The 26,582-nt window shown below is 43.4% G+C and overlaps 2 protein-coding genes across 4 annotated transcripts in view; one reads left to right on the forward strand and one right to left on the reverse strand.

Moving 5' to 3' along the window:
- ccdc142 (coiled-coil domain containing 142) lies at positions 1-26,235 on the reverse strand. 3 transcript variants are annotated; one of them, XM_086178577.1, is made up of 18 exons: positions 26,104-26,235; positions 24,752-24,819; positions 23,815-23,855; positions 23,472-23,511; positions 22,530-22,783; positions 21,472-21,690; positions 17,971-19,097; positions 14,228-14,529; positions 13,888-13,974; positions 13,559-13,711; positions 12,487-12,650; positions 12,242-12,388; positions 11,901-12,009; positions 11,532-11,709; positions 5,771-5,881; positions 1,409-1,509; positions 791-941; positions 1-504 (listed from the first exon to the last, which is right to left on the reverse strand). In XM_086178577.1, exons 2-18 carry the CDS (start codon positions 24,810-24,812, stop codon positions 396-398), a joined length of 3,354 nt encoding a protein of 1,117 aa, XP_086034703.1. In that variant the 5' UTR covers positions 24,813-24,819; positions 26,104-26,235; the 3' UTR covers positions 1-395. The 3 variants fall into 3 exon arrangements, with proteins under 3 accessions (XP_086034703.1, XP_086034704.1, XP_086034702.1); XM_086178578.1 differs by having other exon boundaries at positions 24,955-26,119; XM_086178576.1 differs by having other exon boundaries at positions 24,752-26,119.
- slbp (stem-loop histone mRNA binding protein) overlaps positions 26,155-26,582 on the forward strand; it is a 9,802-nt gene continuing 9,374 nt past the window's right edge. The window contains exon 1 of the mRNA XM_086178579.1: positions 26,155-26,275. The gene's annotated coding sequence lies outside the window, so the exon portion shown is untranslated. The remainder of the gene's footprint in view (positions 26,276-26,582) is intronic.

Consider the following 26,582-nt stretch of genomic DNA (forward strand, 5'->3'; position numbering starts at 1 on the left):
TAGGAATAGAAATGTATTTTATCAATGAATATAAAAAAAAACTCTTTAGTTTATACATGATCAGTAGAATGACTTATAAATAAATGCATGTTGTGTATCATTTGGAAATTACCTATAGAGGCTTTATATTATGACTTCTTTGGGAAGAATAAAAAAATGTTTAAAAAAATCTCAAGACATTTGTGCTGTATCACATTGACTAAATACTGTATTGTAAACTTGACGACATTGGTTCAATGCCAAACTCCAACTCTTGGATTTGGAATCAGACAAATATTAATGTCCAAAGACATAGAGCCGCAGTATTACATTTGGAAGACCGGAAGCTTATTGGTCCCTCAAGCCACTGCTCCATATTCTGTTTGCGTCTCCTGGGGGTCTCCAGAAGTCCGTGTTCAGGGCTCAGTGTTGGAGAGACACTGTAAGCCCGGCAGCCTCCAGCGACGGGAACCACCATGGATCCTCAGGTCCAGCCAGTCCTGCTGAGATGCTCCCAGAGCCAGACTGAGGACAGAAAACGTGGACTTCTTACAGTGGAGCACAGCGGCTTATTTTGAAGTGAATGGGAGAAGTTCCCCTTTAAATCCACAAAACCTATTCTGAATTTTGGAAAGGATGGTCTGCAATCAATAAAAAAAATAATTTCGAAGAAAGTATACAGAAATTCACATAAATCATGGCATAAGACCAAAAGTAAATTACATTAAACAAAAGGAAACGGTGATATGCGTTTTTGGATTGGTCTTTGTCGGTGTGTGTGTTCGTGTGTGTGTGCATAAAACACATGTACCTGGGTGCGAGGTAGGGCTCCCTGGGGGAGAATAAAGACATGTCAGAGGTCAATGAGGAGGGAGACGCATCGTCCCCTTCCACACAACCCAGGTTGGTTATGCTGCTTCCCCCCGCTGTGCTGAAGCCGTCCCTGCTGCTCTTTGTGGGGCCTACAGTGTTCCACACATGCACACACACACACACAATGAGATTTTTCATTGGCCACAGTACCAAAACAACAGTTCAGAGTGAGGATTAAGTAGAAATTGTTTAATTTCACCCCCCATTTTTATTCTTTATAAATGTACATATCTGCTGTGTAAAATTGATGTTTTTAAAAGTCAAAACATTGTCACAGAAAAAAGATATCAAAAGGAAATACACAAATAAACTACAAAAAACAAAACAAAATCCTTTTGAGGGACAATAAAGCACTTTAAGCTTTCACAAATAATTACTTTGAAAAAACATTATGTTCTCATGTGAAGCAGATTCTCTGAAAAATGGCCAGGGAATTGTGTCAAGATCACGTGGACGCACTATTTTCCTGAACCACGACCCTATTACAGCATTTACATCTGTGTGGGGTAAAACAGCGGTTGTAGGTCATCTGGCTGTTGCTGTCAGCAGTACTCACAGCAGCGAGTGAGGGGCTCCCAGGCTCTGGGTCTCAGGTAGGGTTTGACCTGAGGCTGCTGCAGGAGACACAACACGGCCGAGTCCACCTGCTGGAAGACCCTGCAGGGACGAAATTACTGGCACTGTGAACCACGGTCTTGAAAAATCTGTCTGGGTTGATAGTGATAGCAAAAAATGATGCATGCAATTCTGCTAATATTCATTCATTATCTATGCTGTTTATCCAATACGCAGGGTCCCAATGGGTGCTGAAGCCTATCCCAGATGTTATTGGGCAAGGAGCTGGGCGCGCCATGGATCAATCACAGGGCCAAATGAAGGGTCAAAAAACCTGTTAGAGTTTTCTCTATATTCATATCTATATTATTTGGTGTACTCACATGAAGACAGCAGGACGTGTGAGCACAAATGGCCTTCGTCCATAAAAAGGAACCTACCCCCGTGATCGTAAATTCAAATAAGCATGAATGTGTTGAAGCTCAGTGGTAGAGCGCATGCACGAGGTCCTGGGTTCAATCCCCAGCACCTCCACTGTAAGTCGCTTTGGATGAAAGAGTGTGCCAAATGACTGCAAAGCAAATGGGAACCTACCCCCTGATAAGGAACCTACCCCCCTGAATGTAAACAGGAATCATCCTCCCGTATATGATCTTGTCAACAACACCAATGCACACAATAAAAAGCCGAGCAAGGAGAAACTTGGCGGAGATTCTCTGGATCTTGCCCCAAAGAGCATGCTTAGTCTCCCCCTCTGCAGAGCTCAAAAGAATAGTCGCTTGTCTATGTTATTTCTTATGATAACTTCAGTCTCCTCTTCTCTGGCTTCAACTTAGACCAGCCTGAATTAGGACTCACTCTCCAACAAAAACATTCAGTCTCTTTCACGCGTCTGGGCAGTTGAGGGGTCTCCAATTAACCTACTACCGTAAATTTCGGACAAGAAGCCACTACTTTTTTCATACGCTTTGAACTTCTTCTTCTTCTCCTTTCGGCTTTTCCCTTCAGGGGTCGCCACAGCAAATCAACTTTCTTCTCTGTATCCTTCTCTCTCACAGCAACAACCAACTTCATATCTTCTCTCACTACGTCCATAAATCTTCTCTTTGGTCTTCCTCGAGACCTCCTGCCTGGCAGCTCCAATTCCAGCATCCGTCTACCAATATATTCACTATACCTCCTCTGTACATGACCGAACCATCTCAGTCTGGCTTCTCTGACCTTCTCACCAGAACATCTAACATGTGCTGTTCCTCTGATAGACTCATTGCTGATCCTATCCATCCTGGTCACTCCTGGACCATGCAGCATCAATGGTCTCACCACTATCTTGTACACCTTTCCTTTAATTCTGGCTGATAGTCTTCTATCATAGTATCCCTGACACTTTTCTCCACCCATTCCAACCTGCTTGAACCCATCTCGTCACCTCGTGTCCGCACTCTCTGCTGCTCTGGACTGTTGACCCCGAGTACCTGAAATCCTCCAACTGAGTTCCTCTCATTCACACACATATACTCTGTCTTGCAGCGCATACCTCCACCTCTCTAGATTTTCCTCAACCTGTTCTCTGCTCTCGCTACAGATTACAAAGACATCTGCAAACACCATGGTCCAAGGAGAATCCTGTCTAACCTCATCTGTCAGCCTGTCCATCACCACTGCAAACAAGAAGGGGCTCAGAGGTTATCCCTGATGGAGTCCCGTCTCCACCTTGAACTTCCCTGTTACCCCTACAGCACACCGCCCCACTGTCCATAGCTAGCATACATGTCCTGCACCAGTCTAACATACTTCTCTGCCACTTCAGATTTCCTCAGTCTATTTTCCACTACTCTTTCCCATAACTTCATTGTATGGCTCATCAAATGTATCCCTCTATAGTTGCTGCAATTCTGCACAGCCCCCTTATTCTTAAAAATAGGCACCATCACACTTCGTCTCCATTGTTCATGCATCTTCTCACTCTCTAAAATTCTGGTGAATAATCGAGTCTGAAACTCTACCGCTGCCTGTCCTCGACACTTCCACAGGTATATAATCAGGACCAATAGACTTCACTTTTACTAACCTCTGCTACTTTGTGGTCTACAATCGTCACATCTTCTACCCTTGCCTCTTTCATTTTCCACATTCATCAGGTCTTCAAAGTACTCTTTCCATCTTCCCGTCACTCAACTAGCATCATCAATGTATCACCAATACATTTCCAAGTCTCCTTATCTGCTTGGCCTTATCTGCTTGGTGGGGATTCTCTGGATCTTGCCTCCAAAGAGCGCGCTTTAGTCTCCCCCTCTGCAGAGCTCAAAAGAATAGTCGATGACACTCCCCCCCCCGAAAACCATACAACACTCCTCCTTTTTCAGCTTCCACCACTTTGTCCTCTGCTCTGACTTTGTCCTCTTGATCTTCCTTGTCACCAGTAATCCTACAAACCACCATCCTATGCTCACCTACAACACCTACAGCTTGTAGTCTACCAGCGTGCTCCTACCTCCGCTCTTATAACTCACCCTATGTTCCTGTTTTTTCCAAGTAACAGGTGTTCACTACAGCCATTTCCATCCTTTTTACAAAATCTACCACAATCTGTCCCTCTGCATTCCTATCCTGTATACCAAATCTGCCCATCACTTCTTCATACCCTCTATTGCCTTCACCAACATGTCCATTGCAGTTTGCACCAATTGCCACTCTCTCATTTCTGGGAATATTCTTCATCACTTCATCTCATTCTCATTCACCTTCATTCTTCAACTCACTCCAGAACTTCTCCTTCTCTTAAAATTCATATCCCACCTGCGGGGCATAGCCACTAACAACATTGAGCATCACACCTTCAATTTCCAATTTCAGACTCACAAGTCTATCTGACATTCTTTTCACCTCTAGGACGTTCCTAACAAACTTCTCCTTCAAGATAACTCCTACTCCATTTCTCTTCCTGCCAGTACCATGATAGTACAACTTAAAGCCTGCTCCTAGGCTTCTAGCCTTACTACCTTTCCACCTGGTCTCCTGGACACAGTATATCCACCTTCCTTCTCTGCATCATGTTGACCAACTCTACCTTTTCCTGTCATAATCCCAATATTCAAAGTCCCTACTCTCAGTCCCAGGCTCTTTCCTTTCCTCCTCTCTCTCTGCTTCCGAACACGCACTCCTCCTCTTCTTCTTGTTCTTGTTCTGCGCTGATGAGATTCATGATTCTAAAATCAGATACTGTAGTTGTATGACATCATCTGAAGCTTGAACTCCACATTCATCAAAATCAGTGTTTTTAGAATGCTGGTGTTGTGGATACAACAAATTGGAGGATGAGATACTAGTGTGTGGGGTGTGAAGTGTCCGAAACCTGCTTCAATATTATCTGCATAGCACAGCGGTACAGTGGTTAGCACTTTAGCAAGGGAAGCGCCTGGTTCCATTCAGACAGGGAATTTTTCAAGTTCTCACAACTCCAGGGACCCCCCACAGTCCAAAAACAAGAACATGCATGTCTTGGGGACCCTAAATTGGGCAGATGACAAACGGTTGTACAGTGAAACCTTGACTTATGAGTTGTCCGAGACACGAGGTGTCTCGATCGTTATACTTGGTGTCTCAAGGTATACGATATTTATACTTAATTGATATTAAGTATAAATATTAAATATAAACATCTGTGAGAGAGGCATTTACAGGGATTTGCTGTAGCAGGTGGTGGGAGTGTCAAAAGGTGAGGCATCGGAAGAGTCATTCAAAGACACTCGCAATGGTTTGATGGACCCGCATTCACTCCTTTGCTGATTAAGTGTGCAATTGCATTGTGTGCAAGTTAAATATAGCAACACATTGTAGCATTAAATGTGTAGTAACTAAGTTAAGTAGAGGGCAAAATGAACCACGCCCAACCTCAAGATGCACTGGCATCTTTGTCCAGTGTTCAAGGTAAAAACACTTAAACCCAGTTTATTTCTTTACATTCTTTTTTATTGTGTAAAATTTCTTTTACATTATTTATTGTTTATTAAGGTTTTTTTTTAATTAAAAAACACACAACAAAACCATTGAGCTGGAACAGACTAGTAGCGTTTCCATTCTCTTTAATGTAATGGAAATTTAATTGATATATGAGCAAATTCAGTAACGAGCTCAGTCAAAGAACAACATTAAACTCACAAGTCAAGGTATTACTGTATTTCTCTATATGTGGCCCTGTGATTGACTAGGGACCAGTCCAGGGTGAACCACGCCTCTCGCCATATGACAGCTGCGATAGCCCCCCCACCACCACCACATGGGAGCGCAGGATAAACGGTATGCTTAAAGAATGAATGAATGAATGAATATTATCCCGTGAGAGGTGAGATGAGAGCAGTACCTCAGGCTGAGCAGCTGCTGGTTGAGCTCCTCTGACAGTCCTGCTCTATCGGACCGGATCAGGTCTCGAATGGAGTCAAAGTCCTGCTTCAGTTGGAGAGCTCCCTGAATGCTGAGGAACAAAAAAAAATACACAAAAAAAAAAAGTGCAATATCACAACACTTGATCGATGGCATACCATTGCAAAGCCAAACTTCTCATCAACATGTTTGCAAAAACTGCTTCTCTAGATTTTAGTTGCTGGGATACATGTTTATTCAGCATTCAGGAGGATACAGTTAGGCCCAAAAGTATTTGGACAGTGACACAATCTTCATTTTGAGCCATACAATGAAGTTATGGGAAAGAGTAGTGGAAAATAGACTGAGGAAATCTGAAGTGGCAGAGAAGTATGTTAGACTGGTGCAGGACATGATTTGGGCTCTGCATGCCAGCACATTGGATTTGAAATGAAACAACTACAATGAAATTGAAGAGCAGACTTTAAGGTTTAATTCAAGGGATTGAACAAAAATATATGATTAAACATGTAGGGATTGTAGCTATTTTCATACAAATGCTCCTCATTTCAGGGGCTCAAAAGTAACTGGCCAAATAAACATAACCCGAAGTAAAATGTTATTTCTCAATATTATGTTGAGGATCCTCTCAGGCAATGACTGTCTGAAGTCTGGAACCCATGGACATCCCCAAACGCTGGGTTTCCTCCTTTGTGATGCTTTGGCGTGCCTTTACTGCGGCTGTCTTAAGTTGCTGCTTGTTTGTGGGTCATTCTGCCTTAAGTTTTGTCTTGAGCAAGTCAAATGCATGCTCGAATGGGGTGGGATCTGGGGATTGACTTGGCCATTGCAGAATATTCTACTTTGCTTGAAAAACTCCTGGGTTGCTTTTACAGTTAGTTTTGGATCACTGTCCATCACTACTGTGAATCGCCGTCCGATCAACATTGATGCATTTAGCTGAATCTGAACAGAAAGTATATCCCTATACACTTCAGAATTCATCTGGCTGCTTTGGTCTTTTGTCACATCATCAATAAACACAAATTCCCCAGTGCCACTGGAAGCCATGCATGCCCATGCTACACTGCTTCTACCATGTTTTATAGAAGATGTGGTGTGCTTTGGACAGGTTGATCTTAGTCTCATCTGTCCAAAGAATGCTGTTCCAGAACTGGGCTGACTTCTTCAGGTGTTTTTGGCAAAGTCAATTCTGACATTTCTCTTTTGCAGGCTGATTAATGGTTTGCACCTTGTGGTGAATTCTTTGTGTTTACTCTCATGAAGCCTTCTGTTTATTGCAGTATTAGATAGTGATACACCGTAATGCAGCCTCAGGGCAGCACTGGCCCTATCTCTCCAAGCCTGCCTTGGGTGGGCACAGAGCAGTGTCTCCCTGTGCCGGTCCCAAGCCCGGGTAAATGCAGAGGGTTGCGTCAGGAAGGGCATCCGGCGTAAAACTTTTGCCAAAACCAAACATGCGAGTCAACCATAACTATATCAAACTGGATCGGTCGTGGACCGGGTTAACAACGACCACCATTGGTACTGATGGCCTACAGGGTACTAATGGAAATTGGGCTACTGTAGGTCAAAGAACAAGAACAAGAACAAGAAGAAGAGGAGGAGTGCGTGTTCGGAAGCAGAGAGAGGAGGAAAGGAAAGAGCCTGGGACTGAGAGTAGGGACTCTGAATATCAGGACTATGACAGGAAAAGGTAGAGAGTTGGTCAACATGATGCAGAGAAGGAAGGTGGATATACTGTGTCCAGGAGACCAGGTGGAAAGGTAGTAAGGCTAGAAGATTAGGAGCAGGCTTTAAGTTGTACTATCATGGTACTGACAAGAAGAGAAATGGAGTAGGAGTTATCTTGAAGGAGGAGTTTGTTATGAACATCCTAGAGGTGAAAAAAATGTCAGATAGACTTATGTGTCTGAAACTAGAAATTGAAGGTGAGATGCTCAATGTTGTTAGTGGCTATGCCCCGCAGGTGGGATGTGAATCTGAAGAGGAAGAGAAGTTCTGGAATGAGTTAGATGAAGTGATGAAGAATATTCCCAGAAATGAGAGAGTGGTAATTGGAGCAGACTTCCTTGGACATGTTGGTGAAGGCAATAGAGGTGATGAAGAAATGATGGGCAGATTTGGTATCCAGGATAGGAATGCAGAGGGACAGATGGTGATTTTGCAAAAAGGATGGAAATGGCTGTAGTGAATACCTTTTTCCAGAAAAAACAGGAACATAGGGTAACTTATAAGAGCGGAGGTAGGAGCACGCAGGTAGACTACATCTTGTATAGACGAGGTAACCTGAAAGAGATCAGTGACTGCAAAGTAGTTGTAGGTGAGCGTGTAGCCAGACAGCATAGGATGGTGGTTTGCAGGATGACAAAACTGAAAAGGGAGGAGTGTTGCATGGTTTTCAGGGAGGAGTTGAGAAAGGGTCTGGGTGGTCAGGGTGAGCTTCCGGATGATTGGACAACTACAGCTAGTGTTATCAGGGAGACAGGTAGAGGAGTACTTGGTGTGTCATCTGGAAGGAAAGTAGATGAGGAGTTTGGTGGTGGAATGAGGAAGTGCAGGAGTATATACAGAGAAGCGGTTAGCAAAGAGGAAGTGGGATACTGAGAGGACTGAAGAGAACAGACAGGAGTTCAGGGAGATGCGGCGAAAGATAAAGATAGAGGTAGCAAAGGTAAAGCGAAGAGCGTACGATGACTTGTATGCTCGATTGGATAGTAAGGAGGGTGAGAATGATCTATACAGGTTGGCGAAACAGAGAAATAAAGATGGAAAGGATGTACAACAGGTCCAGGTGATTAAGGACAGAGAGGGAAATGTATTGACAGATGCTAGAAGAGTGATGGGAGGATGGAAAGCGTACTTTGAAGAGCTGATGAATGTGGAAAATGAAAGAGAGGCAAGTGTAGAAGAGGGGACTATTGTAGACCACAAAGTAGCACAAAGTAGTAAAAGTGAAGTGAGGAAGGCATTGAAGAGGATGAAGAGTGCAGTTAGTCCTGATGATATACCTGTGGAGGTGTGGAAGTGTCTAGGAGAGGCAGCGGTAGATTTTCTGACGAGATTATTCAACAGGACTATTCAACAGGAGTGGAAGAGAAGTATGTTAGACCGGTGCAGGACATGTATGCTAGCTGTGAGACAGTGGTACGGTGGGCTGTAGGGGTAACAGAGAAGTTCAAGGTGGAGCTGGGACTCCATCAGGGATCAGCTCTGAGCCCCTTCTTCTTCGCAATGGTGATGGACAGGTTGACAGATGAGGTTAGACAGGAATCCCCATGGACCATGATGTTTGCAGATGACATTGTGATCTGTGGTGAGAGCAGACAACAGGAAGAGGAAAATCTAGAGAGGTGTAGGTATGCTCTGGAAAGGAGTTGAAGGAAAGTTAGTCGCAGCAAGACAGATTGTATGTGTGTGAATGACAGGAACTCTGGTGGAACGGTGAGGCTGCAGGGAGTGGAGATCAAGAAGCTGGAGGATTTCAGGTACTTAGGGTCAACAGTCCAGAGCAACAGAGAGTGTGGAGAAGAGGTGAAGAGACGGGTCCAAGCAGGTTGGAATGGATGAAGAAAAGTGTCAGGGGTACTATGTGATAGAAGACCATCAGCCAGAATAAAAGGAAAGGTGTACAACACAGTGGTGAGACCAGCGATGCTGTATGGACTAGACTCTGTTACAATGACCAAAAGACAGGAGGCAGAACTAGAGGTTGCAGAGATGAAGATGTTGAGGTTCTTTTTGGGAGTGACCAGGATGGATAGGATCAGAAATGAGTCTATCAGAGGAACAGCACATGTTAGATGTTTTGGAGAGAAGGTCAGAGAAGCCAGACTGAGATGGTTCGGTCATGTTCAGAGGAGGGATAGAGAATATATTGGTAGATGGATGCTGGAATTGGAGCTGCCAGGCAAGAGGTCTCGAGGAAGACCAAAGAGAAGATTTATGGACATAGTGAGAGAGGATATGAAGGTAGTTGGTGTGAGAGAGGAAGATACAGAGAATAGGGTTAGATGGAGAAAGTTGATTTGCTATGGTGACCCCTGAAGGGAAAAGCAGAAAGAAGAAGAAAATAGTGATACACCGACTTCCTAGAAAGTGTTCTTTACTTGTGTGGATGTTGTGAAGGGGTTTTTCTTCACAATGGAAAGGATTCTGCGATCATCCACCACTGTTGTCTTCTGTGGATGTCCAGGCCTTTTTGAGTTCTTTTTCCTCAAAATGTACCAAACTGTTGATTGTTCCACTCCATTTCTGCTATCTCTCTGATGGATTTTGTTAGTTTTCTCGCTATATTCATCGCTATGTTATTTCGACTACTCAGATGAAGACAGCAGGACGTGTGAGCACAAATGGCCTTCGTCCATAAAAAGGAACCTACCCCCGTGATCGTAAATTCAAATAAGCATAAATGTGTTGCAGAGCAGTGGCAGAGCGCATGCACGAGGTCCTGGGTTCAATCCCTGGCACCTCCACTGTAAGTCGCTTTGGATGAAAGAGTGTGCCAAATGACTGCAAAGCAAATGGGAACCTACCCCCCTGAATGTAAACAGGAATTACCCTCTCCCTGTATATGATCTTGTCAACAACACCAATACACTTTCACATTATAAGGCAGAGCAAGGAGGAACTCGGTGGGTTTCTCTGGATCTTGCCTCCAAAGAGTCTCCCGCTCTGCAGAGCTCAAAAGAATAGTCACTTGTCTGTGTTATGTCTTGTGATGATCTCGGTCTCCTCTTTACAGGCTTCAACTTAGACCAGCCTGAATTAGAAAGACTCTCTCACAGGTTTCTTTTTTTTTTTCAACCCTCAGGATCTGGTCTGTTTCATCTCCATTGAGAGCTCCTTTGACCACATGTTGTGTGTTCACAGCAACAGCTTCCAAATGCAAACAAATCAAGTTGAGACCTGTTAACCCTCTCAGGCTCAAATTAAGTTGTAGTTGCAGGAAAAATCTGATATTTGGCCGTCGCAAATCTGCAACATCTGCCTGGAGAAGGTTAACTACTTAATTGATGACAGGCTACCGAGGGAAGATCCAATGCAGCCTTGTTATTTTTTTGCAGCCTTCTGAGTCAATTGTCCAATTACTTTTGGTCCCTTGAAGAAGAGGCAGCTACGTATTTAAGAGCTGTAATTCCTAAACCCTTGCTCCAATTTGGATGTGAATACTCTCAAATTACAGCTGAGAATCTGCACTTTAAGCCCATATTGTATATAATTGTATCCTGAATATGTTTTCGCAAACAGGTAAAATAACACTCGTCTCACTGTCAAAATATTTCTGGACCTATCTGTATATTCCAGGATTGAGAGGATTTTGAGAATACCGCAATTCAGGCAAAAAGCAATTTGTAATTGTGAAGAATCAAATGACAACGTTTGTATTTTTTTCATATGGGGGGAGCACAATCTGGAACCTTTTATTTCAGGGTTAAGACCCAAGAAGCTTGAGAATCCCTGGATTAACCAAGAATTATAGCTAAATTATTCAGCTATTTATTTTACTAAGTAGCAGCATTATTAGCACTGTTAGAACCATCTACATAGATGACTAAAGGCTGTGAAACAGTTCACACCAAAATCACTTTACCCTCTTCCACCTAAAAACATTGTTTTTCATCTATCTAAGTTGCTCTTCAGAACATCTAACCCAGTTAGTCAAGAAGATGGAGATGTTCTGTTGTGTTAATAACAGAGGCAGGAAGCAATTTATCTTATAGGGGAAAACAAACAGGCACCTGAACTTGATCCTTTGCTTCAGGATGTGCTCCATCCACGCCTCCATGAACGCTGTAAGTGTGATACCCAGTGCCTGCGTTCGGGCGCTATCCGTCAGGTGTCCTGCGCCCTCCAAGACCTGGCCCATCACGGCCTGAGCTGCCAACGATGCATACTCGCTGTGACTGCTGGGAAAACCTGTGATTCAGTTGAGACGGATGGAGAACATCACATTCATTCAGGGTGCAGTGATGAGGAGGAGGGGACGGAGTAAAAACCTGAAGAAACTTCCCTGAAACACACACACCCTTGCACACTTGTAATACATAAATGTTACTTTCTTGCCCGATTTCTGCTCGCTAAAGTTCCTCAGGATCATCCTACCGTACCTGTCTTCAGCCTCCAGTGGGAGGCGGACGGCATGCGCTGTTCGAAGATCTCTCCCGACATCCTTTTGCAGTCTGCGGAAAAGTCCTTCAGCATCAGACACGTGAATGTCTGGTGAGTGGAGGAGACCGTGGGAATCAGAAATCTCTGTGGGCTCCCTCTCTTTGTTATTTTGCAGGTAAAGCTAGTTGTTTCTCGAATGATGTTTCATTCACCATGATGGTAAATGAAGTAAGCCAGAGCAGTTTCGATTCCGGCCACTCTGAGACCCTGTTGTGGTATTATTTGATGCCGATTTGCCTGATGTGGAACAAACCATTAATACAAAACCCGCAAGAGTCACCTGCAGCTCAGACGCAGCGTTGCTCAGAGCTTGTGCTTGTTGTCTCAGCAGTGCCTGGTTGTGGTTCTGGGTGCTGGGATGGCGGTCCGGATTCATCACCAGAGGCTTGATCTGTTGCACCACGGCATCTAAGGACTCTCTCAGTGCCTGCAACAACACAGGAACAAGCAAAAGTATACCTTATTCCCAGCTTTGTTGTGCATTGCCACATATGTATGTCTATGTATGTCTTTTAAGGAACCCACTTTCAGATCTCCTTGAGTGATGAGCAGGAATTTGTCGAGGCTCCACGAGGAGAGAAACTGGTGGGCCTTGGATGTGACCCAGACTGTGGACATCTGGGCGGCAGCCAACAGCATGGCGGCAGTCTTTCTCTGGACAGAGAGCCTCGGGGAGCAAATGGCAGAACCTGAGGAGAGACAGAGGAAGCCCAACCCCTGAAGAAAGAGCCTGAGATACCCCGTCGGTTGGTTGGACTGAACCATAATAACTTGAAGCTAACCATCTACCCCCCGGATTGCTGTTTCAACCCTGTCTAAGAGAAGGTTGGTTTGACTTGAACTTGTATGCATGCAGTACATTCCCAGTCACCAACGATTTGGATACTGAAGTAATTTTATTTTGGTTCTCCAGTTTCCTCCCACAGTCCAAAAACATGCAGCACGTTAATTGGAATAAATTTGAAAAATTGCCCAGATGTGTGAATGGGTGTTTGTATGTGGCCCTGCGATCAACTGGCGACCTTTCAAGGGTAAACCCCGCCTTTCATGCGAAGACAACTTGGATAGACACCAGCATCCCTACGACCCTTAGTGCGGGATGAGCGGTAAAAATGTATGGATGGATAGATGGTGTTCATTTTGTAATGTAATTCTTATTTGAAAACCAAAAGTAAAGATATTTGACAGGGTAGGCAGGGGTGCCAACACTTTTGATTTGCAAATAGTAGAAATGGCACACAGGCGCACACATGCCATCACCTCACTTAGTTCCAAATTGTCATCAGTAATGGTGGAACTGGCTGTACTTCAGTGTATTCTATGGCCTGCAATTTACCTGTTTTTACATTGCGCAGTGGCTTCTGGCTAGTTGTCGCAGTGGCTAGCATTTTGGCCTCACGGCAAGACTGAATGAATTGATAAATATCCTCCCATTTCACTCTTTTTGAAAAGATCAAGGGTTTCCTGGATTCTGGCCAAATCATGACTCAGTCATATCTCATGTCCTTATGTCTTCCCAGTTCAAGAAGGCAGCAGGGACAGGCTGATATCTCATGGTTTGTGGGAGGTGCTAAGTCATTTTTGTGTGCACGTCTACCTGTGTCCCTGCCGTCAACCAGAGAGGACATCAATGGGGGAAAAAGTTGCAGCAGGAGCTCTGCAGTCGCTGTTGTCATGACGACTCCATCCCAATTGGACGGGTCCGGGAGACACTTGTCTCTCATAGCTGAGCCCAGACTTCTGCAGGCAACTGGGGACATGGTACATAAGAAAAAAACTTGTTGAAGCTGATCTATGGCTCTACCTATTGTTAGTCTAAGTGGTTTGAGTTTGTGTGTGTGTGTGTGTGTGTGTGTGTGTGTGTGTGTGTGTGTGTGTGTGTGTGTGTGTGTGTGTGTGTGTGTGTGCGTGCGCGTGTGTACTAACTACAGTCCCAGTGGGCATGTGCTGAACTCCCTAATAACTCCAGGCTGAAGTCTTCTAGCATGACTCGGCACTCGCTTGGAAGGAGATCTGAGACAAACAAAACATGGTAGCCACATATGGAGTTTACTGGACTGGTGATGCTCTGGTACATCATCTTTATCTTTACATTTCTTTAGATTCTAAAGACTCTCTAAAGTTTAGAAAGACTACTTTCTGCAGTATCATCCTGACAACTGAAGTGATTGTTGTGAGAACTTTTTGAAGAAAAAGCGAACCGGGTGCAAAAGCAACAACTGCGCATGAATTTCTGTTTATTTGTTAGTCTTGTTCTTCTCCACACCTGTCTTAGAAGCTTGAGCAATGGTGTGCAGGATCTGGAACCTCCTTTGGTCATCATGGAGGTTGATGCTTCCTGTGGCGTCTCTGGCTGGTGGTGTATGCAGCCACAGCCACAGGGCTCTGCTGCAGCGAGTCCACAGCAAGCTGCAGTACCAGGCATGCAGATCGTCCATCACCAGTGATTGTCCCAAGTCCAACCACTGCACAGAGCGAGGCCGCCGGATGTAGTCTTCCTTTGATGAGGACCCCTCTGCTGCTGCCACCTCTTCTTTCACCAGATCTTTGTCCCAACCACACCCCAAGCTAAAGATAGCAAACAGTTGATAGTAATCATAGTATTTGAAAACAACATTGGCACAATGCAGCAGAGGCGTGTCAGCCAAGACAACCCTACAGCATCCAGAGCCTTGAGGAATCCAGGGCAGACCTCATCCATCCCCAAGGCCCCATTACTGAAAAGCTTTTTGACTGCCTCAGCAACTTCAGCCCCAGAAATAGGTCTGATCGCTCCAGAGTCCCCTGGCTCTGCTTCCTCACTGGAAGGTGTTTCAAAGGGGTTGAAGAGGTCTTAGAAGTATTTCTGCCACCAATCTACAACAATTCAAGTTGAGGTCAGCAGCGCCCCAACAGCAGCACCCCACTCCCACACTGCCTCCCCCTCCTGAGCCATACCATACCGAGGCTCAAGCATGCCGTTTGAGTTGCTGGTATCTGTCAGCTGCCTGTCAGCTGATAGGATTCCTTATTCAGTTTGACGGCATCCCTCACTGCTGGAGCCCACCTGCAGGTTCAAGAGTTGCCGGTCCGAAAGGCCTTATGGCCGCAGCTCCAGTCAGCCGCCTAACCAAAGTGACTTACAGTGGAGATGCCAGGGATTGGAAAGTATGCGCTCTACAACTGAGCTACACACTCCATCCAAGGAGCATCCTCCCCCACCATCGAAGCCAGCTCACCAACAGGTGGTGATCAGCTCCGCCCCTCTCTTCACCCGAGTGTCCAGGACACGAGGCCACAAGTCCGACAATACGACCATAAGGTCAATCAAAGAACTGTTGCTTAAAGCGTGATGTTGCCAAGTGCACATATGGACAGCTTTATGCCTGAACATTGGGTGCATAGCCTCCAATGTTGTTGGGTGCATAACCACAAACAACAATCAAAACCCGTCCCCCCCCACCTGAAGGTGGAGGGGAGCTACCGTCTACTTCAGCAGATCGAGCCCCAACGTGCAGGCCCCAAGATGGGGGGCAATCAATATGCCCACAAAAAAGGGTCCAGCCCCTCTCGATAGGCCTGGTTCCAGACCCCACACTATGCATCGAGGTGAGTCTGACTATATCTAGTTGGAATCTCTCAGCCTCATGCACTAGCTCGGGCTCCTAACCCACCAGAGAATTGGCATTCCATGTTCCAAGAGCCAGGTTCTGCAGCTGAGGATTGGACCAGGGTCCCCCGCTCTCCAGTACCCTGTCAACCATCTCAGTCTGGCATCCCTGACTATCTCTGAAATATCTAACGTGCTGCCCTTCTGAGGTTCTGAGGAGTCCTGATCCTGTCCATCCTTGTGACTCCCAAAGATAACAAGGACATCTTCATTTCTGCTAACAGGCTGGTCTCACCACTGTCTTGTATGTTTTTCCTTTCATTCTTGCTGATTTTGTTGCACATTACCTCCAACACCTTTCTCCACCTGGTCCAACTTGCCGGAGCGTGTTTCCTCTCCTCTTTTTCATACTTTCCATCACTCAGCACTGCTGAGCCCAAGTATTTAAAATCCTCCACCTTAACTCTAATCCCCGTAACCTAAACATTCTATCTTGGTCCCTCTCATACATGTATTCTGTCTTATAATTAACCTTCATTCCTCTTCTTTCCAGGTCATACCTCCATCTCTGGATTATTTCTTCACAATCTCCCTGCCCTCATTAATGTACACAATGTCATCTGCAAACATCATTCTTCTTCTCCTTTCGGCTTTTTCCTTCAGGGGTCGCCACAGCGAATCAACCTTCTCCATCTGACCCTATTCTCTGTATCCACCCGAGTTCTTCTCATTCACACACATATATTCTGTCTTGCTGCGGCTAACTTTCATTCCTCTCCTTTCCAGAGCATACCTCCACCTCTCTAGATTTTCCTCCACCTGTTGTCTGCTCTCTACAGATCACAATGTCATCTGCAAACATTATGGATCCTTGGGGATTCCTGTCTAACCTCATCTGTCAACCTGTCCATCACCATTGCGAAGAAGAAGGGGCTCAGAGCTGATCCCTGATGGAGTCCCAGCTCCACCTTGAACTTCTCTGTTACCCCTACAGCACACCGTATCACCGTCTCACAGCTAGCACGCACGTCCTGCACCAGTCTAACATACTTCTCTACCACTCGAGACTTCCTCATACAATACCAGAGCTCCTCTCTTGGCACCCTGTCATATGCTTTTTTAGGTCTACAAAATCACAATGCAGCTCCCTCTGGCCTTCTCTGTACTTACTCTGTACATACTCTATTAGCGTTCTCAACTCAAATACTGGATCTGTAGTACTCTTTCTAGGCATGAAGCCATACTGCTGTTCATAAATACTGACTTCTGCTCTCAGTCTAGTTTCCACTACTCTTTCCCATAACTTCATTGTATGGCTCATCAACTTTATCCCTCTATAGTTGACGCAATTCTGCACATCCCCTTTATTCTTAAAAATAGGTACCATCACACTTCGTCTCCATTCTTCAGGCATCTTCTCACTCTCTAAGATCCTGTTGAATAATCTAGTCAGAAACTCTACCGCTGCCTCTCCTAGACACTTCCATACCTCAACGGGTAGATCATCGGGACCAACAGCCTTTCCATTCTTCATCCACTTCAGTGACTTCCTCACTTCACTTATACAAACCTCTGCTACTTTGTGGTCAACAATCGTCACGTCTTCCATCACTCTGTTCGCATCTGTCAATACAGTTCCCCCTCTATCTTTAATCATCCGGACCTGTTGTACATTCTTTTGTTCATTCTTTGTTTTGCTTTTGCTACCTCTACCTTACGTTGTACCCCCTTGAACTCCTGTCTGTTCTCTTCAGTCCTCTCAGTGTACAAATTCCTCTTTGTCAACCGCTTTCTCTGTATACACTCCTGCACTTCCTCATTCCACCGCCAAGTCTCCTTATCTAGTTTCCTTCCAGATGACACACCAAGTACTCTTCTACCTGTCTCCCTGATAACACTAGCTGTAGTTGTCCAATCATCTGGAAGCTCTCCCTGACCACCTTTCCCAACTCCTCCCTGAAAACCATCCAGCACTCCTCCCTTTTCATCTTCCACCACTTTGTCCTCTGCTCTGCACTTGTTCTCTTCATCTTCCTTGTCACCAGAGTCATCCTACAAACCACCATCCTATGCTGTTTGGCTACACTCTCACCTACCACATAACTGCACTATCTCAATGTGTGATTTGGAAATAATTACCTTATCCCCAGCCCCCTTGTGCACAGCCCACCTTCTGCAAGAGTTGGTTCAGTCCAAACCCCCTGCTGCGGGTTGGACCAAGGACCAGCGACGTTCACAACCCCAAATTAACAACACCATAATTAGTACATAACCAACATGGCCACAGAAAGCTAATGAGCTCTGATAACGCCCCTCAGAGCCCACAAGCCAACGTGACTGTAAATATGCTCAAACTATGTGATGTCTTATTTTGTCAAGTGCCAAAATGAGGCAAACATGAGTACCAGTACCAGCATTACCTGCTGTATGGTGTAGGCTTGATGATTATTTCCATTTCAGCCCTTTCCTGCTGTGTTTCCTCCATGTCGTGCTCCTTGACGCTTTGCCTCACCTCAGTTGTCTTCTCCGAATCCGCTCCATCTGTTAGTGGTGTTTGTGAAATTGCTGGGTCTGTTTTTGCTGTTTGTTTGATTGGCGTTGGCGCAGGGGACACCAGAGGAATCAACGGGTCCTTGGAGGAGAGAAGCACCTCGAAGAGGAGCTCTACTGTAGAATGGTCCTTTTGACAAAACACCACCAGAGGGTGATGGTCGAATGTGAGCGAGTCCACTTGTAACAGTTGACAGTTTTCTAAAATGGCCACTCTTGCTGGATTTGACTTACTGCTAGTCACAGACACGGGGTTGTCTAATCTATGGTGGTGAATTTCCGATATAGTGCTGTCCAAGTATAGGTCTGGGATGTAAACAGAAGAACTTTTATGGCAGGTGTGATGGAGAGGATTCAAGAGCAATGTGTCAGATGAAAGGTATGCATCCTGTAGCTGCTTCCAGGTCTGCTTAGGTGCCGGTGCGCAGGCTCCATGGCTGAGGCCAAATTGACTCCCAGATTTATCAGGACCTCCTCCGTGGTTGGAGTGGAACCTATACGGGGCATCTTTCTGCTGGGAGAACCAGCAATGCAACTCTTTGGCTGCTGTGTTGCCGTGATGCAGTGCAAAAATGTCCAACAGCTGGATGACGGAGAAGGTGGAGGGGCGGAGTCCTCTGAGGTTTGTGGAGCAACACGCACGCTGTAATACAGCAGTCCTAAGCTTGGTGGTGATGTGATGGGTTCTCTGCTCCTCTACTGTCATGTTATAAAGTTTTGTAGAAACTAAGATATCCTCAAGGACTTCTGGTGGTATGTCGTCCAAGTCAGCCTGTGCTATAGAGGATAGAATGGCGTGTACATGGCATTCCATCAAAACCAACACTTGCAAGCCAAGCAGGTCCAGACTATGTCTGATTTCTGGCAGCAGCTTGGAGTGAAGGGCCAGAGCAGATTGGAGGTAATGATCGGACTGGATTTTTGTGAACAGACAAGACTGGTGGTTGAGATGAACCCGGAACTCCTGACACAGGGACCTGAATGATGACCCGGAGCTCTGGAGAAAAGAAGAAGGAAACGCTGCAGGTGTGGATCAGTATCAAGGTTTTCATGATTTGTAATGACTAGGCTTGCTTTAAAATGTCAAAACTGCACACCATATATCAGGATCGACAACCTTCAACGCTCAAAGAGCAATTTGGAAGAGTTTGCCACAGAAAACACCAGGAGCCACAAAACCCTTCTGATATCGAAAATGAAATTAGTACTGCATATAATTTTAGCCCTTTATGCTTTAGTGTGTAGCAGATATGAAATCAATGACCTTCAACAAAATGTTTTTGAATGCCAGAGGCATTTGAAGGTTATATTCAAATAAAATACTCATCCTGATATTTATAAAATAAATGCTTCCATGTTCCACCATCGATTATCTCGTGTATTGGGTTTTGCAGGCAGTTGTCATCACAAATAAGAAAGGACTATTTCCCTGAACCCTGCAAAATATATATTTAAAATCATTAATCATTAATTATGTGACCTGGTTAATGTCATTTTTGTTCCTGACAGTTTGTCGGTCGTTTTGACTCATATTTTGAGAGGCAAGAAATTAAAACAATTATTTTAATGTGACAAGATCACCATATTCCTCAAATATAGAATTACAGTTTTAAAAAAAAATAGAAATAAAATAAAACTAATTATGCTGCAGCAGAGGGATGAATTTGTCTGGAGCCACAGATTGCCAACCCCTGCCATACATGTATACATATTTTATATATGGAAAATTAATATTGAAGATTCTATGGAAAGCATGTGTCTTCTTCTCCTTTCGGCTTTTCCCTTCAGGGGTTGCCACAGCGAATCAACCTTAGCAATCTAACCCTATTCTCCGTATTCTCCTCTCTCACTCCAACTAACTTCATATCCTCTCTCACTACCACCGTGAATCTTCTCTTTGGTCTTCCACGAGATCTCCCGCCTGGCAGCTCCAATTCCAGCATCCATCCATCAATATATTTACTATCCCTCCTCTGTACATGACTGAACCATCTCTTCTCTGACCTTCTCTCCAAAACATCTAACGTGCTGTGCCTCTGATAGACTCATTCCTGATCCTATCCATCCTGGTCGCTCCCAAAGAGAACCTTAGCATCTTCATCTCTGTGACCTCTAGCACTGCTTTCTGTGTTTTTGTCATTGTAATGGTTTCTAGGACATGCAGCATGACTGGTCTCACCACTGTCTTGTACACGTTTCCTTTCATTCCGGCTAACAGTCTTCTATCACATAGTACCTCTCCAACTGCTACAACTTTCCTGAGCGTGTTTCCTCTCCTCTTTTCCACATTTTCCATTGCTCTGGACTGTTGACCTAAAGTATCTGAAATCCTCCAACTTCTTGGTCTCCACTCCCTGTAGCCTCACCGTTCTACCCGAGTTCCTTTTGTTCACACACATATACTCTGTCATGTTGCGACTAACTTTCATTCCTCTCCTTTAAAGCACATAGCTCCACCGCTCTAGATTTCCCTCAACCTGTTCCCTGCTCTCAAGCAAGATCACAATGTCATCTGCCACCATCATGGCGACATCCTTCACGATTCCTGTCTAACCTCATCCGTCAGGCTGTCGATCACCACTGCAAACAAGATGGGGCTCAGAGCTGATTCCTGATGGAGTCCCACATCCACCTTGAACTTCTCTGTTACCCCTACAACACACATTACCACTGTATCACTGCTAGCATACATGTCCTGCACCAGTCTAACGTACTTCTCAGTCTCAGACTCTTAGTCTAGTTTCCACTACTCTTTCCCATACTTCATTGTATGGCTCATAAACTTTATCCCTCTATAGTTGCCGCAATTCTGCATATCCCCTTATTCTTAGAATGGGCACCATCACACTTCGTCATCACACCTTGTCATATGCTTTTTCGAAGACTAGAAAAACACAATGCAGCTCTCTCTGCCTTTCTTTGTATTCTCTATTAGAATTCTCAACGCAAATACTGCATCTGTAGTACTCTTTCTCACCATTAAGCCATACTGCTGTTCACACATGCTCTCAGTCTGGTTACCACTACTTTTTCCACATAACTTCATTTTATGACTCATCAACGGTATACGTCTATAGTTGCCACAATTCTGCAATAGCATGTGTGGAAAATAAGCACCAAGTCATACCTTCATAATCATACTCGTGTAATACCTTATTTTTGCTGTTGATAATCATTTAAGATTATCATATTTAACATATATTCAAGGTTTTTAAACTGTCCATCTAAAGGTCATCGACTTTTTTTTCAAATTATCCAGAGAGAAACATGCTTTTATTAATATTTTGGCTATCATCATATTGCCCATTATTCTCCTTGGGAAACCACTTTATTTTTCAGTGATAGCACAAGAACTATAAGTGTATCCTCACCTGGTCAAAAGTCAGGTCAGACTTGGGATTCTCCAGCAATTCTCTCAATCTAGACATAAATGCAGCTGTTAGGCGAGCCCTCCTGGTGTGCTCGTGTATGAATAGTAATAGAGAGCGCTGCTCCAGAAGCTGCCTCAGTGATCTGTAGTGGTCATGAAGGACGGGAACGGAGGGCAGGATGTGAACGTTGCCCTCTGATGGGAGGCCTTTAAAACAGAACTAATAGGGGTGAAAAAGGAGAGATTGCCATATGATATTTAACTTGATGACTAAAAGAAAATAAAAACAGACAAACACTCACTGCTTTGTCTCCAATAGTTAGCCACATGATTTTACAATGTGTTAAGCGTATGGCATAATGCAAGGCTTAATGCTTGATCCTCTATTCTCATATACACAAACCAGTTTCGACACCAGCTGCTTTGACTGTATATCTTGCCAAAAGCAGCCAATTTTCTCCTCAGTATTGGGTCATTTCTACCTAAATTTTGGCGATCACTTCATGAATTTTGCAGAACATGTATTTATGGCTCTGTTGCTTGTTATTGTTTTAGAATTTTCAGAATCAACTTTAGTCATAAAGCACTTTAAAACGCAAGAGCTAGAAGGAAATGCCATATTATCATACAGCAGGTTAGAATAAAGGACACAAAACAAACAACAACAATACAATACAAATAAGAAATTGAAAATGGCAGTAAAAGGGAAGGAGGGCACAAACAATGACAACAATCAATAAAATATGAAAAAAGTAGAATGGGACTCATGGAATAAAATCACACTGGTTGGAATGCCAGGAGTAGAAGTACGGTAGGTTTTATTGAGTTTTGTTCTCACTTCTTATTACTCAATTTTACATTTTTTAAAGGTGTTTTTCAAGTTTTTCAGTTATTTGTCGCTGATTATTCTGTCATTTCAGGGCATTCTTTTTTTTGATCACTCCTCTTATTCAGTGTCACTCCTCTTGATCTGATTTCTCTAAATTTCTCAAAGATTTAAACAATTTGTCTTGTGCCAAGGATAAGTGATCAGCTTCCTTTGCAATACCTAGAACTCACCTGGGGAACCCCTTTGTGCACTCTGCCAACCTGCCGCCACTTGGGTGCAACTGTCAGAAGAGCTTCTTGCAAACGCAAGAGACGGCTGGAGGACCGTGACACAAAGTTGTGAGCGACTATGAAGCTGCCCTCTTCCTCCTCGTCATCTCGGCTGTATCCCTGAAGCAGCCACTTCAGGCCAGGATGAAATGTGCTCCTGAGTAATGTTTCAGCCCGCTGCAGGGAACGTGAAAGGGACCTCTGGGACCAAGAGCCTGAGGAGGGCATGATGATTTAAAGTGACAGCTACACAGGATATACAAGTCAAAGATGGACTTTTTTAACTGCACTGTTATATAGCAAAAGAAAAGAGAAAGCTGTGTGGAGATTAGTCTTATTTAAAAATTACACAGGAGAAACTCTGTGGTACAATTAATAAGGCATTTTTAACTGACTGTTGATGGATTACTTGTAATTAATTTACAGTTTATTTATTAACAGATAAGGTTCATAGGTATTACATACAGGTGTTGAAAAGCATCACAGATGGCATTATTGTACTTTGATGGCAAACACTGCATTAAATTTACGCCTCAAATCAAAGGTACCCCCGCAGCCCTCCCTTTCAATGTTTAACTCCAAAATTAGCAAAAAAACAACAATTAAAATAAAAGATAAAAGCAAACCTCAATACAATAGAGTATAATCATGTATAAGTTGATAAACTGTTAACATAATATTTCCGAGAATAATTGTTGGATAATAATGTGCCACAGAAAATTTTCCAGGTCTTTGATAAGACCCCCGGGAATTAAAAGACAAGATATTTTTGGTTAAAATGCACCTTAAGGTTCCACAAAAAGTGCTGACTACAAGACGATTTGGAAGTTTGTTCTAGATATTATAAAAACAGCTAGACGGCATGAGTATTTATGTTTAATATTTGAAAAAAAATAAAAGTACCATTCAGATCCTCTGTCATCGAACTGGGGTGGCGTCCTTTCTGTGAAACAATAATTTAGATAAATATTAGATATATAGGGACTAATCTCTACTATAGAATAAAAATCAAATTAGCTATCATATACCTTATAGTTCTTGAATCCATTGTAGGTAACTATCAGAAATTAGCTCAGAATAAAAGCCATTTTGCCAGACAAGACAAATTGTCAGTCAGTCTAATAGTTAAGGCTTTGGGCTAGAAAACTCTTTAACTTGGTCATTTAAATCAATCAAAGAAATTAAGGAAGTTAAGGAAGAAATGAAGAAAACGTTAAGAAACAAAAACAGAAACAAAAACACTAACCTGCTCCTCCTCTGGGTGGATGGATTCAAGACTGTCCCAGTCTGAAAGAGAGACAATGTCCCTTGAATCGACTCTAGACTTGCAGCATTAATAAGACCTGCATACACACTTGCTAGATATGTAACCACACTATTTAACACTGATTCCTCCCTTGGCTCCGAAGCAGGCAGTTGCATTGCCACGAATAAAAAAAGTATAGCAACATTTATTTCATTTATTTTCCTTTTTACTATTTTTCTGCCATTATGGAATTGAAAAAAAAACTCTCCTTTTCCTTTCGCCTGTTTCCCTAAAAGCCTGAATCATCCGCAAGAATAAGATAGTTGGGAGGAAAGAAATGTTTTCATTAGGTTATCACAGGGTTTTATGTTGGATCCAGATGGTGCGTTTTTTTTTCCCCAGTTGCAGAAAGGAATGATGTTTCACCTCATCAGGTGTTTGAAGTGAATTAGATTTAGGAATGAGAAAACATCACTGATTATTGCTAGGAACTACAAGATGATCAGCATCATCTGGACTCGTCGGAGATGTTGATGTTAAGTGGTACAATTCAAAAGATATTACTGATTTAGATTAACCGATTGCTCTCGCGATTGACTTGTGACTGTAGACTGTTAATATATACTTTGACCTTACTATGATGTTAAAATGCAAAATTCTCATTTCTTTCACCCACTTCATACCTGGCTCTGTATGCAAATACTTATCTATAAAATATTGGTAATGGCCTGGCTACAGTGTGATATGTTTATTAGCCAAAATAAAAACTTACACCAATACTTCATTATATTATTTAAAGCAAAATCTAAGCTGTTGCATAGCAAACACTCTAGCATCAAGAGAAAAGCGAGGTCATTCAAAACCTGAAAGTTGATGTTCATTTTTTTTTAATGTGTGTATTGGTGTGTGTACATAAATGTACATGAACATGCATCACCTGATGGCATGCCAGGCCTCCCATCAGGGTCCCTCAGGAACCCAGGGGGCTTGTGATCCATTGCAACTCTGCCAAACATGGAAATATTCATTGTACTACTTGTCATCATTGGAAGTTGAGGCAATATCATTATATCAAAGAAGGGAAATGTATATACAAGTTTATCTATATATTTTAAAAATTATAAAGGGGCATTTTCTCACCAGAATAATTTCCACTTGAAAGACTTACATAAGTATAAAGAGCTGGACAAGTTTAAAAAAGGGATCACAGTATTCCATAGAGGCTTCTGTGTAAATTCACACTTTGCAGCAAAACGACAGTACTGATTTTTACCTTGAAATGCATCAGTGCAACATTCTTGGTGATTTGCTTCTCACTGACCATGAATTCCAAAAATTTCTTACTAATTTTCAAGCTATTTCTTTTCTCTTTTAAGCAGTCTTTTTTGTAATAATTTCCTGCAGATTTTTCTTTTTCTTGGAGGGGCGCTAATGAAGTAATGATTTGCTTACCTTTAAACGTCATAAATTGTCACACAAAGTGCATGACAGCATTTTATAAATTGAAGTGCTTTACAACGACAAATCTAAATGTTTTGGACATATGTGTCTCGTCTCAGAGATTACGTGCTCCAAACACTCACAGGGCACAAGGTTCATCACCAATTTCAGATCTCTCATCACTGTGTGTCCTTGCAATACGTCGGATGGTCTTCATCATCTACGTAGACTAAAGCATTGGTAGATATTTATTTGTAAGGCTATTCTGTCTCTTTCCCTCGCTTACCTTCTAACCTTCATCGGTGAGAGGAGCCTGATCAATGATGTTCTCTGCCTGAAATGACCTACAGATAAATCTGTCCCTTAAAATGCATGGTCTCCCTGGATGTTTTTCTTAGAGAGAAGGCTTGATACCTTGCGAGGCAGACACGTCTGTTTGTAGCTGTTTACTTTGACTTATTAGATTTTTTGGCGTGTGATTGTGACCTAGAAAATCCGGTTATCGGTTTAGTTTGTTTATGACCGTTAATCGTCTTTGATGCACCATTGTTTATGTTCTTCTGCCAGGATAACTTGCCAGGTAAATATCAGATTGTTAAATTCCACGTGGCTTTCCTGAGTATATAGCAGTGAATGGAATTAGGGTAATCACTGTACTGTTACAATGAAGGTGTATTGATAAATGACGATGCCAGGCAGCTCGTACATATGGGGTATTTTAAACCGATACAAATTATTTGTTTAATTGAATGTTTCACGAAGCTCACAACAGTGAAATTCCCTCAGTACTACATATTGAAAGTACGGACACGACAAAACGAACACAGATCCCTTGAACATCATTCTTACGGAACCGTAGAGAGCGCCTCCGGACGTCCAGCCGCTATGCATCCTGGGGAAAAAATAGCAACGTCACACGAGCGAAGGCTACTAGCAAAACATATACTCGCAGCGACGACGTGCCATTTCTTCTTATTCTCGTCAGGTTCCAGTATTGATAAAGAAAGCGAGAGCTACGCGGGTAATTACAAATGAACGCATTTCCCAACACGCTCAGGGTAATCCGCGGCTGACGACTAGGCGGTTTGTTAAAACTAGTTAGCAACTAGTTATGCCTGGAAATACCGGATGTAACTTACGCCTATCACCGGGCAGCATCTTCCGGTTGCTATGGTAAAAGCTTGGAGGGCTTTTCCCTTTATTAATGCTTGACTGATGCTAATGTTGCATGACTACCACCTTCTGGAGGGAGGTTACCTGTCTTCTCCATGATTAGAATAAAAAATCTCTTTGAAGACTACTCTTGTTGGAAATCAAGATTCCGTTCA

The sequence above is a fragment of the Fistularia commersonii genome, chromosome 31 (assembly GCF_037954325.1).
Source record: "Fistularia commersonii isolate RoL2024-O1a breed Wild chromosome 31, RoL_Fcom_v1.0, whole genome shotgun sequence".
Taxonomy (NCBI): Eukaryota; Metazoa; Chordata; class Actinopteri; order Syngnathiformes; family Fistulariidae; genus Fistularia; species Fistularia commersonii.

Coding starts and splice junctions, on each gene's coding strand:
- ccdc142 (XM_086178576.1), bottom strand. CDS start 24,881: ATGATATTGCCTCAACTTCCAATGATGACAAGTAGTACAATGAATATT. Junction 13,712..13,887: donor ACATGCCCACTGGGACTGTA/GTTAGTACACAC, acceptor CCATGTCCCCAG/TTGCCTGCAGAAGTCTGGGC. Junction 1,510..5,770: donor CAGCAGCTGCTCAGCCTGAG/GTACTGCTCTCA, acceptor TCGTCCCTGCAG/GGTCTTCCAGCAGGTGGACT.